This window comes from Poecilia reticulata, chromosome 6, assembly GCF_904066995.2.
Source record: "Poecilia reticulata chromosome 6, P_reticulata-male-v2, whole genome shotgun sequence".
Classification (NCBI taxonomy): Eukaryota; Metazoa; Chordata; class Actinopteri; order Cyprinodontiformes; family Poeciliidae; genus Poecilia; species Poecilia reticulata.
Window position 1 is genome coordinate 12,716,338 of NC_088835.1, and position 13,550 is coordinate 12,729,887.

General features: G+C 38.5%; 1 protein-coding gene across 1 annotated transcript; it reads right to left on the minus strand.

The window, feature by feature from the left end:
- Nucleotides 1–1,238: 1,238 nt before the first annotated feature.
- LOC103466302 (carbohydrate sulfotransferase 6-like) lies at nucleotides 1,239–13,101 on the minus strand. Its single transcript, XM_008411794.2, has 2 exons — nucleotides 12,944–13,101; nucleotides 1,239–2,599 (listed from the first exon to the last, which is right to left on the minus strand). The coding sequence occupies exon 2, from the start codon at nucleotides 2,575–2,577 to the stop codon at nucleotides 1,378–1,380; it is 1,200 nt and encodes a 399-aa protein (XP_008410016.2). The 5' UTR covers nucleotides 2,578–2,599; nucleotides 12,944–13,101; the 3' UTR covers nucleotides 1,239–1,377.
- Nucleotides 13,102–13,550: the final 449 nt, after the last annotated feature.

A 13,550-nucleotide genomic window follows, 5' to 3' on the forward strand; every position in this document is an offset into this window, starting at 1 on the left:
CAAGCTCAATTGTGACTCTTAAGGTTGTTGTGAGTGATGTTCTGTGAAATGCAATCGAGTGTAAATCCTTGCATAGCTAACCATCTATCATAGAGGTTTTCAGGAACAAGGCTACATGTCAGTAAATTCTACTGAACCCTCTGCTGAGCCTTTCACCCCACTTTCACATGCTGTACTGTCATGCAGAATAGCTGTAATTTCTCTTCAAATCTTGAAAACAGGCAGTCTGAGGTGGCAGTTTGAGCCATGCTTTAACAGCGACAGGGAGACCATTCAAGCCTGTCGCCTCTGAGAGGATCTGAAACAGGAGGCGTGATGCTCTTGCTCAGTGGTCCCCAAACTACGGCCCGTGGGCTGGATCCGGCCTGCCTCCACATTTAGTCCGGCCCCCTGAACAATACCAGAGAGCATTTAGATTTTTTTTTTTCATATACCGTATTTTCCGAACTATAAGCCGCTACTTTTTTCTTAAGCTTTGAACTTTGCAGCTTATAGCCTGGTGCGGCTTTTCTGTGAATTTTTCTTCAACCACCCGGGGGCTCTTTAGCAGGAAGTGAATCATTGGAAGTCAAAATTGGAAATAAAAGAAGAAAGCGCCGATTAAAACGGAATTAGGTTTTAATAGGGAATTGAAATTTGAGAATGTTGTTGATCAGTTAAATAGCATTGAGGGGAAAAAGAAGATTTTTTTTTTTTTTTTTAATAATACTGGGATCATTATGACAATTTGAGGTATAGATATTAGAATCCAGTAGATCTCAGTAGTACACCAATAATGGATGGAAGCTGCCATTGAAATCTAAAGAAGAAGAAGATGGGGGCCCATTTTCATTTAGCACATGCTAGTAACAGACACGAAGGATCAGCACTTTTACTGTTACAGTTACCGTTCGGAAACTACCGTAATCAGTTCAGTTAAATCTAAACTTGGCAACTTTTTCTTTTTCAACCATAATAAATGTGATATTCAATTGATCTGTTATGGCTCAAATTTTGGGTGTCCGCCACCTTCTGCTGCTGCTGCATCGTCGTGGAAAACCTGGAACGGCAGAGATATCTGCGACTTATAGTCCGGTGCGGCTCATATGTGTATGTTTACTGGTTTTTAAAAAAAACTTTGGGGTTGCGGCTTATAGTCCGGTGCGGTTTATAGTCCAGAAAATAGTATTTATTTCATAAATAGTGTTATTTCCTGGATTTTTTCTGTGAAGAACCCAGAGAGGGTTATTTGATTGTGCTTTCTGGAAAACAATGAATTTTTACATTTAGGCACTCCTGCAATCGTCACACTTTTTCTGTTACAAACTGACTCCGGCCCTCCACCAGAGGAGGGAAAAGTTAAGTGGCCCTCACAGGAAAAAGTTTGGGGAACCTGCTCTAGTTGCTCCCTGTGTGCTGAGATTTAGCTGAAACCCAGCTGAACTCATAAGGTTCACGTGGAACCAGCAGATCTATGTCGAGTCTCTTCTGCTCTTTTTCGCTGTCAACTGTCCGGTAGCCGAGCAGCAACATGGCCCCTTTGCACAGCTCCTGAATGCGTTTGACCTTGCTGTGTTGCAGTACGGTGCGCCACGCCTGTGACACCTCATTGGCATTCCTAGAGGTGATCTGGAAAGCCTCTTTCTTGCTGCCTTTCCCTTTTCCGTGGGTCACCTTGTAGATCCATTCCTCCATCTGACTGGTCATCTCTAAACCGACAAACTTATAAATATCATTAATCTCCTTCAGCGGGTTGCGTGCCACGTCTTCATACCGAATCATTTTGTAGCGACCTTCCAGAAACGGAGGTGGCTTCAGGATTGCCCTTTCGTTGATGCGTACGTGGCTTCTGCAGATCTCCTGCATCACTTCGTACTGGATACTGGCTGCTGGTACGTTTCTTTGCTCCAAGACGATGGCGTTGTCCACGTCAAAAGACTTGGCTGATTCCTCTCTCGACCGTATCACGGCCCGAGGGTCTCGAACGAGGTGAATGATGCGGAGGTCCAGGCTTGGGTCTTGAAAAAGGGGATAAAGTGATTCCAGCTCAAAAAAACGAGTTTCTTTTAACACCACATGGCTGTAAGTGTGGCAGGCCTTCTCCACCGTCTCCAAACCTTGAGAATCACATTTCTTTTGGCAAAGAGTCTCGTTGCTCATGTCACTACGTCGTGTGAGGGAGCATGCAGGAGGTGAGCACAGTGCCCGACTGTGGTGAAACATAAACAAAGTGGACATATTGTAGTTCTCAGGCATGTAGGAATCCATCACTGAGAAGTCACACTGGTACAAGTTCCGCATTAGATCCCTCACAGCCATTCGGAGAACTCGTGCACCAGGTTTCTCTATTTTGGTCCAAACATGCCACCCGGGCTCCATGAGGTAGAACACAGACGGGTGCTGACTGAAAACCTGACCCAGGAAGGACGAACCTGATCGCCACGACGACAGCAGCAAAACGTGAATCTTGCCTTTTCGGGGAGGCGAGTCGCAGGGGCTCAGCTGGTAGTACCAGTTGCAGAAGAGCACAACTGCTGCCCCCTGCAGGACGACCAGGAAAATCATAGTGTTGAAGTTCACTCTGCAACGGGGACTCATGACTGGAGGTCACTTTAAGCTTCTGAAACAAAGAGAGAGGAAGACAGATTTTTACAACAGCAGGTCCAAAACTCCAACATTTCTATTCATATATGTTATTCTACCTCCTTTCTCAGGTTTATGTCTGACAAGACAAAGTCCATTAAACCCTATGGATTCAGAGTCTCTTTTTAATCCTTAATTGTCAGACCCAAAACCGCTGACATGCCAGACAGGTTCCATGAGGACTAGAACTAGAAGTGAAGGTAAAAAGTGTCAGTTTTTTTGATAATAAATAACTGCATGGCTCTACAAAATAAAACCCATCATCAAAAAAAAAGTTTACAGCTACATATTATTTTAGGTTTGCAAACATTGTCTGTTAGTTTGTCATTATACAGTAACTATTTGTGTTTCAGTATTTGTGGATTCACCTATTAGTGGGTTTTTCCACTCCAAATTATTCAAAATGCTTATCAAAAAAATTTGAAAGAAAAAGCAGGTTGAGAAGCTGAAATACCTCGGCTCTATGATGCTTTACAAGCTACTGGCTGGCTAAGACAGCAAAACACCAACTCTGGAAAATCTGAAATGTCATCTAACTTCAGCAACTAACATTTCCTTGTTGAACATAAATTCTTCGGTTTGTTTTAGTTATGCAATCAACTCTCTATCTGAAGAGAAAGATGAGTGTAGAAAAATCTTTCCACTTCACACATCAGGAAAAATGTCATCCGGCATGTACCCAAAAGAATGGCTTAGCGTAACTAGTAGGACAAGACTTGAAATACCTGCTGAATTTAGAATATGAGCATTTTCCTTCAGGCTGAAAATAGATCAAGTTTCTTAAAGTTGATGTGAATTAACTCATGCCAAATTTAAGCTGTTATTTTTCATTCTTTTAAACTCTTCCAAAATGCTGCTGCCAGAGTCCTGACCAAAACCTGACCAGCCATGATGCTATACAGCTTCAACAAAACCCCTGAGCCATATGTGACGACACTGGAATAGCCAAATTTGATTTCCAAGAGGGGTGGACTGGGATAATCCAGGCCGGGAATTTGATACCATCTAAAGCCACCACCAGCGAATTAACGGAAACCACCAAGTTAAATTAAATCGTGGTTGGAACAAACAGCTGCCTGGAGACTACCACTTGACTTTGCATTGAAACAAACTGAAATGTTTCATATCATGCATTCAAGAAAAAAAAATAAATGAATGTAGAACTATCCTCAAATATAGTTTCAGTCAGGCAGAAACTACCCAAGAGTTGCATGAACGGCATGGATTGGTGTTTATTAAGTGGGACCTGTCACATAAACCACCTAACCCCGCTATGCCTCCACCTTAACAACTACTTAGGCTAGAGGGAAGACAAAACCCATAATTTCTGAAGCCTCAGCAGCAAACATGACCCCAGGTACGTTGCCAATTACAACATGCAGAGTGGGGTGTGTGTTGCAGCGACTGAACAAGGAAGATTTCGTTCTGCACAAGTTACAAAATAATGTCCTCCACTCAGTTTATGCACTACATGGAGAGTCTAAATTTATGTAATGTATTTGAATGTCATTTGTACAGCTTAGATTGTAATTATTCATTCCCCTGGTAGATTTTATCTCTGAGTTTTAGCTTCAAACTTGCTTTGCGTTACTTGTTTTTAATGAATTTCACAGTAAATATTTCAAAGTATTTATGTGTGTGTAGTGTAATTTAATATATTTTCTTCCTTAATCTTGTGTTTCCTCAAACTTTAGTAATTTTAGTCAAGTCTGAGGAAACTTTTCCAAAACTTTGAAGCACCACATGTTTGGACTTGCAATTTGTAGTTTCTTAAACAGTATTGCATGAAACCTGACACGTTAAATGCTATAATATGGGGCGTTCGGGAGCTTGACATTAAAACCAGCAGTTGCATGAAGACATGTCCACATGTTGCATCATTCCACAAGATGTTGTAAAAACGAATCCCCAAACGCTGGACATTTGCGAAATATGACAAGTTGCCTTGAGCAAACCTAAAAGGAAACAGTTTCACTCTTTGAATGTAATCTTGTGTAAAATTTGAGGCACATAGTACACTGCTTTGACTGACTATGTTTAGATGCCCTCGTAAAATGCCTGTAGCAAATCTCTCCTGACACTACTCCAGCTTTCTGATGGTGAGACTCTGATTCTAAAAATACTCGTTCTTTGGCTGATGGAATTTTTTTTGTTCACCTGCTTGACCATTTGACTACACTACATCACAAAATGAAATAATTTACATGCCATATTAGTGATCTGTTTGCATACCTTTTAGTTATTTTAGTGTAGAATGACCCTCATTAGCAACATTTAGTTGTATCGATTGTAAATCGTCTACCATGCAACCATGTAACAGGGTCACGTGCAACAATCTCAGACATGAATTATGAGTTTCACTCTTTCAGAATAAAAGCACTCGGTTGACTCCATGCTGCTCTTTCTTCATTTGCGGTTGTTGCACAACATGATAAACTGTTTATCTTACAATTGGTTTATTCAACAGTGCGTATTGTACAGTGAATCAGCTACTTTAATCACAAGCAGTTAAAAAAAAAAGCAGTTAAAAAAAAAAGCAAGTTCCTTACAGGTGAAACATTTAAGGATGACATGCACACAAACAGGAGTTTCCTGTCTGTCTCCTAAAAAGAACGTTTACCGAATTCAGCATGTTCACACAAACTCACCCCGTCACGATAATCCACTTTATTTTATATATCGTTTTAATAATGTATTTAAAATGTTATTTATAATCTTCAAACATCTTTACAGTTCAAACTTGAGAACATTTTTAAGTATAGTATTTGCCAATATTTTCCAAAAACTACAAATTCTCTAAAATAGAGAAAGGAAAAGAAAAGATGCCAAAATCTACAGAGTGAAACAAAAAGTAAACCAGAGGAGAATGTAATCTGACTAATCAGATCTGGTCTTGACAGTCTATCATGTTAATGTTACTTCTCTGGGAATTCCCACTTTATTTGCTTTTACTTGTTGCAATGAAGGGTAAACACAGTTCAGTTATGGACAATTCGTGTTGCTAAAATGCAGTGTGACAATTTAAAGACAAACATCATGCATAACATCAGAGATATTTAGTAAAAGCCCGTAGGGTTACTGGCATCTATCCAGCCATCATCTATATATCTTCTTATGCCGTCAGTGTTGAAGGCAGACTGAAGTCTATCTCCAAAAGTCATCGGGCAACCGTCGGAGACTGACAGCAACAGCTTGTTTTTGTTGTTATAAAGGTTTGGGAAAGTCACCAGTGTGCTACAATACATCACTACAGAGTCATTCCCAGAAGGAAGGAATCCACAAATTGTGTCCAAAACAGGTTTCGAAAGCTTACTGTAAATGTCTAATCTTTCTGATAATAGAATAATAGAACAACTTGGTAAACGCAACACTTTGTTACAAGTTTTACTTGTTTGGCACCGATTTACCAAAATATCGGTTTATATAAAATTGCTCTTGCTTGTTTCTCAGTGTTGTTCATGACATGTTGCTCAGCTCATCTATGTAACATGGCTAACAGACACACCCCTTTATGTAACTCAATACAGGCTCCAGAGTTAAACAACCTACTTTTAAAAAGTATGAAGCAATTTATATGCTCCAAAATACAACTAGACGCATCTAAAACTGAAGCCCAAAATCAAATAAGAAGAGAAATTAAAGCAACTGAACCACCAAAACTGCAGGAGTTTGAACACTGGCCAAAAACACAAAAAGTGTTTGGTGGCATATTTACAAAAAGACATTCATGAAACATTTTATAGTTCTTGAAACAATTGGTTTGTTGTTTTTTAGCTTTATGAATTCAAAAAACATGAGACAAAACTTAAATTGTAATTTTCACAGACCATCTTTAAATCGTATTAGATAATTGGAAGATTTGCACAACAGTTTCTTAACCAATCCAGAGCTTTTTCAGACAACTTGACTGACACCAGAAGAAAAGCGTGTGTCTAGGTTTGTAAGAGGAGTTACCATAAACTGGAATGTCTAATTCCTGAACGAAGGAATGACTGTAAAAGTTCACAACGTACCCAAGGACAAAACTATGTCATACTTCTGACATGGTTTGCTGCACAATGACTCTTATCTACATTGGCTTATTTACAAGCGTCACTGCTCTTGAAGACCATGTTTTAACACTTATTCATTCCTTGCCTCGGCTGAATGGTTCTTATAGCAGAACTGCGTTGAAGTGCTTTACTGCCTGAAACCCAATTTCGTCCTCAAAAAATGGGCGAAACCTTGACTGGTCCTCAAATAATTTATAGTTTGAAAACCTACCAAAAACATTTCTATGGTGAACTCCTTCAGTTAATGTAAAAGACTGATGAATTCCCAAAGAATGCAAAATAATTTCATTCAGTTTGGTAAATTTCAAGCCCAAGTGATCATACAACGCTGCCACCTGCTGATTATATTTGGTAAGTGTGACATTATGCATTTTCCAGGCATATGGAGCCATTTATAGCACAACCAAGCAATAATGTTGTTATGAACATGCTGTACATATCAAACATAACTTTTCTGTGATAAAGCAGGAAATTACATAAAAGTCTAAACAGATGATATGTGGATTCGGGTGGGCTCTGGAGAGAGACACATTCTGCTGACACTAGGAGGCAGCAGAAAAGGAGAATCATTTACTTATTTATTTACAGATAGATCCCTCTCTACTGTTGTACAACAGGCTACCAACATCTCTGCACACCCCACACTTCCTGGACACATACTGTTTTACCTCTGGGTTGGTGCTGTGGAGCTGTGGAGCCAGGCCGTCTCTGTGGTGAAAACAACCAACACCTTACAGCCAGTATAATCAGCTATTCTGCTGCAAAACAATTCACTTATTTGTACCATTTTAACCTGTATTTTTAAAGGAAATTATACAAATATAATAATTACATATTGTTTATTTAGTTGGGGCTTTTTTTATATCTAATGTTTATACACCTTAAGCGGGTGAAACCACAGTTGAATTCTCTGTGCAATGAGTGGTGCCAAAAGAGAGGAAATAAAGTTGCATAAACTATAATCAAATGTAGATTTTTCTAACAACGCTGAACTCCTGTTGAATCAGATCAAAGTACAATTTGACACTTCCTACTACTCGACAAATTGAACATTTATTCAAAACAAGTACATTTTCACTTACTAAAGTTACTTGGTCTGTTTTTTTTTTAAACATTTGAAATAATTTGAATATTGTACTCGACTGCAATGTTTGATCAATTGGAATAAATGTAACTGACTTTGAATATGTTCTTATGATTGAATTGAATTTACTTTTTTTAGTACCAATCTGTCAGTGTGATAAGGACAACAACTGTTTATACTGTGTAGCTGGCGTCTAAAAAACAAAACTTTAAGAGACATTCAGAAGGATTCTCTACTTGTTCCTGCTACTACGTGGACTGATGCTGTTGCAAACCTTGTCCAGTGTTTTACTTTGCTTGAAGCTATGCCCCTGTGGTGCTCAAATGAAATGTTGGGTCAGCTGCATTCTGCCTCCCTGAGTTTTTAATGACCTGGAATCATGTGCTCTGTGGGAAGTCTGAGCTGATTTGTTACAGCTCTTTGCATAATTAACTGCTTATTCAAAAACCAAAAATATTCAGTGTTGAAAACTTATCAAAAAGATTTACCAGCATAATTAAAGCTGCACGGAGAATTTTTAATTTTTAAAATTATGACAGTGGTTGTGAAGAAGCCGTTGTGCAAAGGAGATTTTTTTATTTTACTTACCAGAACATAAAAACTAAGTATGACATCATTCCTCTTTACTAGAACCAAATGTTGGAGACTTAAGTGAACACAAACAAACCAAACTCAAAGCAAATGACTGATAAGACTACGCAACAATGCCAAAGGGCTTATCTGTTGGGGTTTTTTCATACTGCACTGTATAAACACTCCAGCCAACAAAAACAGTGCAGGATATTGTGGCTGAGTCACAAACAGTGAGAAATCTTAACACCAAAGTCTCTTTAAGGCCTGCACTGCATCCCATTGTTGGAGATTAGCTGAGTGGGTTTGTGTCATGTCTGACCAGACCCCCTTACAGCGGATTTTCCTGTGTTCTGAAACTTAAAACTTACTAGTCAGAAGCTAATGTCTCTGCATATATAAACAGTCCTAAGGTTTTATATTTCAGAAGTTAAATAAAATAATTAAAAGGAACAAATCGCTGACCCCGCCTCTAAGATTTACACACAAAAAATAAGTCATTATTCCCCACGCTATGAAAACCATTACCATTTTCAGTTTTACTGTTAATTTCTTAAAGTTTAAAAGTACCTCAAACAACAACTGGCAGAAGCAACAAACCAGGCAGACATTCGCAGATGCTACGTTCTCCCATAATTTAATCCAATGGCAATTTTTAGTTGCCATTGGATTAAATGATTGGAAATCGTCTTCAAAAATATTTTAAAACAGCAGAACAAAAGTTGACTCAACTACTGTCCGGAGCCTTCATGTGTGGAGTTTGTATGCTGTTCACATGCATGAGTGAGTTTTCTCCGGCTACCTCCCACAGTCAAAATAAGTCACTTGTAGGTTAACCAGAGATTCAAAATTGCCTGTAGGCAAGCATGAGTGTTTGCATGCATGTGACCTGCACCTGTACGCTGCTCTTTTGGTCAGAGACTGCTAGAAATGGGCAGCATTTCTATAAAGTTTAGGTGGGTATAGAGAAGATATGGACAGTTAAAACATTTTAGCAAAATTCATTTAAAAACTGTAACACTGAAAAAGTTTGGTTTTGAGTGCAGGTCCTCTGTCATTTTGGAGGATGGAGGACTTGATTAGTGATCTTAGTTAAAACTAAGTTGTCATAGAACATTTTTTATTTTAAATAAAGAGCAAAGTTAATATGGCTCAGCATTTCACTGGTTCTCTTTCTACATTTTTCCCCCACACAGTTTATTTGATGTAAGTCCATTTTTCCACCTCTTATATTCTCCTTTGTCCAGTTATCCTTTTTTATTTTAAGAAAACAGTAACACAATGCAAAAATATACTCGTTTACTGCCAAATACACAGGAACAAATGATTAAACTTGATAACTCCCTATTAAACTTCAATTTAAATTGGCTAATCCACAACCTCCACATGAATGACACATAGGGTCCTAATAAGCTGATTGTCATCTCATGCACTATGTAAATATTACCTCTCTGTCTTCTACTTATGGGTTTATTATGAGTTATGTCTGTAAAAGTCAAACCGAGACAAAAATAATTTCTCAAAAATGTATTCTTCTAATGTTTTCAGCTACAGTCACTTCATTTTTCATCTTAGAGCTTCAGTTCATTTATTGTTGAGTTGAACTTTTCATCTCTGTCAGATTGTTGCAGATTACTTCACCAGCTAAATTAGGCCTGATCTTAAAATATCAGCAACATCCTAACTTAGAGCAGAAATATTCTGCAACAACAAAATGAACACAGTCTGTATTCCAAGAGTCCTGGGCCATCCTACGTATCAGGTGTGGTTTATTCATAAATATGCTTGCAGACAAGAACAATGTCTTCAACAAATGGCCCACTTTCAACAACAAAAACTTAGTTACTCTGCACATCTAAAAACAAAATGAAATAAAACTAAAGAGCTCTACTGTTATTTTACCTGTAGCAAAGAGGGTTTTAGTATTTCACCTGAACATCAACTTTGACTTAATCTCTTCGATTCATTTATTGGCAGGAGAAAGCTAAAATATAATTTTTTTTTCCTAACAATGAGTGTGAACTATTTTGTATTTTAACCGTTGAGAGTGACTCAGCCAGAGTGCTGACTTGAAGCTGATAAGACAGGAGGGAGCAGAAGTTAGGGTGGAGAAAACGAGGTCAACAGCCCCAAAGACCTGGAGCAAATCACCAAAGAAAAATCATCAAAGTACCAGCAGGAACATGCAGAAAGCTTTTCAGGAATTTCAGAAGCATTTCATTGCTGTAATACAAAAATTTTTCCATTAATCTGTGTGGAAGTAATTTTCAATGCTAACCTTATTTTGTTAAAATGTAAATAATCAGAAAATGTATTTCTGAGTATTTAGAAACAACAAACTTCCTGTTTGAAAGTTGCCTGTTTCATTTCCATAGAATAAAATTTCTTGATTGAATTTAAATAATTTTAATCATAGATAATAATTTGGGGTTTAACTGTTTGTTTGTTTGTTTGTTTTTAGCTACAATAGCCATCCAAACCTTCACAGAGCGTCAAAAATGGTTTGATCTGTTGCCAGTTTGAGACGACATTATTTATATTACCTTAATAAGATTTTAGTCTGATAACATCAAGATATTCCTCAATAAAGACAACTAAAACGCTGCTTTGGGCTCCCACGCCAGCAGTGGAACCCCCAAGAACTCTTCACTCATCTCAAAAAGTTTTTTTTTCTGTCCTCTGATTGATCCAGGTCAACAACTTAGGTAAGGACATCATCTGATGTTTGCAGAAATTTGACTGTTGTAGAAGAAAGTTTTTCCCTCTTGCTTTCAATGAAGGCGGATGAGTTTTTCCTCTGGTCCCTCCATTGCCTGCCCTGCTTGCTCTGTTTTTGTCCCATTTTTTCTCTATTTTTGGAGTCTTTCTTTGCACATCCTCAAAATCTACAAATTATGGATCTGGTCAACCGGACTCTCAATGCAATTGATCAAATTTTATCGACGTGAAAACTGGACATAGGAGAGCCCTCTTGTCCTGATTGGGAACTGAGTTGCAACGGTGAGACTTTATGGGAGATTGAAATTTATAATCTACTTGACCTAAGACATTCTGTATCTGAACTGGCTTTTACTGTGTGGCCTTGGAAGGGCTGCATATCTCCAATCTCCTTGAAGATATGTAAACATAACCCTCCTTCCCATCTCACCCCCTTCTGTTATCCATGCAGCTGCAGAGCTGAGCACTTAAAAGGACATTCCTTGATAACTTCATATCAGACTTCTACCTTGAGACTGAGCAACGTGGTTTCATGGCCCTGTGATGTCACCGCCTTCACTCATGTCTTTCTTTTTGTCCTTTGTTTTGTCTGAATGTTGCCATGTGCCTTAATGTGTCCTTTCCTTTTTTTATTTCATTCCCCTTTATTATTATTTAGAAACTGTAGAGTACTCATTATTCAGACCAATATTATATTTCTTAGATTCATTTTTAGATTATTAAGCAGAGAGACTCCTATTAATGCTAACAGAATTAGATTTAGAACAAACTTAGAATCCAGAAAAAAAAATCTTTCAGAACAGGAACATTTAGTTTTTATTATTACTTAGAAATTGTGGAGTACTCGTTACTTTTGGGTCCAAAATTATAGTCTTTATTTGGTCATGCAAATAAGTGTAAGGAAACGGTAAGGAAAAGAAACTCTGCACTATAAAAGAACCGTTCCTTAGATCAAACAAGAATTTGAATAATAAACTGTAAGAGATAAGAAATTGCTGTAAACTTCAAATAAGATATATGGACACGCGTTTTTTGTTTGTTTTTAAAAACACTCAAATTTCCTTTTCCACAACTTAGGGCCCCAGTAAAAAAGGACTCCTCAATGTATGTTCACACCAAGCACCAGAAGAAGACTGTCCCACAATACTTGCTGAGATTATTTTGAGTTTTAGATAGCAGTAAAGAGCATCTTAAATCAATTTAATGTAAAGACTTCAAAAACAGTATGATGTGAGCTTGCTTTCTGGTCCACTTCTGCAGTTTTGGAGCGAGTTCGGAAGTGGAACTAAGGTTATTTTAGGAGAACCAGAAAGCAGGACATTACAATATCTGTTCTACAAGCTATAAAAGATGAACTACATTCTCTACATTGAACTAAGAGAGAAACTGTGACAGTTCTTAAAGTGATAATGTATTTTTGTCACATATAATGTGGTTTGTTTCAAGTTTGATTCAGGAGTTATTGGGCTGAGCTGAATAAATCGTTGCCAGTGTTTGAAGCAGGGCTGTGAGTTTGTCTGTGCCAATAACTAAAACCGATTCTGATTTAGCTAAAGGAAACTCAGAGCCATCTATAACTTAACATCCCGATTTGGTAACACAATCTACAGGGTCACAAATGTCTCTGTATCCCCTCACTAGTCCGACACACTCGAGCCCATTTGTGTGCAATTTTCAGCTTATAATGCAATCTGGACTTATTAGGTTAAACGTAAAGAAATATGCAAGTTTTTTTTCTGTCAGTTTCTGTTAAAGATGAATAACTTATAACCAATTAAGCTTGTTTCCTCGTCTGCAATGAACCAAATCAACGGACGAAGTGAGGACAGGAAGAAGTGGGCAAAGTTGATTTATTCAAACTCATTTGGAACAAAATGAACAGAAAAACAAATCCTACCTTTAACTATTTTTTCGTCGTTTCGCTGTCTTCCAGCGGGGAGTCGTCGTTCGGTCCACCGTGTCCCTAAATCCCGCGGTACTCCCCGCCGCTCTCCGCTACAGAAGACGGACAAATGACTCCCGCGGCCCGATTGGGTACAGAGCGGAGCTTTCTGAGACGTGTCCGGTTGCTCTGTCGTGCTGAACTGGATGGGCAGTGGGCTGGGCGGAGGCTGGTGGGTGGGAGAAACAGGCGGGTCCCTGAGGCAGGGAAAACTGTCCCTAAGCCGGGGTACAACACGCAGGTAAGAAAGCCGACAACCTCCAACAGCTTTGAAAGCTAACGTCTAGTGGCTTCGGCGTTGCTAAGCAACCTTAAAACCTGGCTTCCAGGATTTGCTAAAGAGCCTCATAACCTGGGCTGAGACTCTGCGCACCAAAAGCCCTGTTGCTATTTTGTATTTTAGGTTAGAAAAAACAATATTTGTCTCTTCTTAAAAAGTGTTCGAGGCCAAATGTTCCAAAAACAACGGGAAGTTGTCCAATAATTACAAGTGCTGTACAGCCTGTTGTTTTAAAATGCTTTACAAATAAAATTGGCACTGACAGGTGTTATGATACTACAT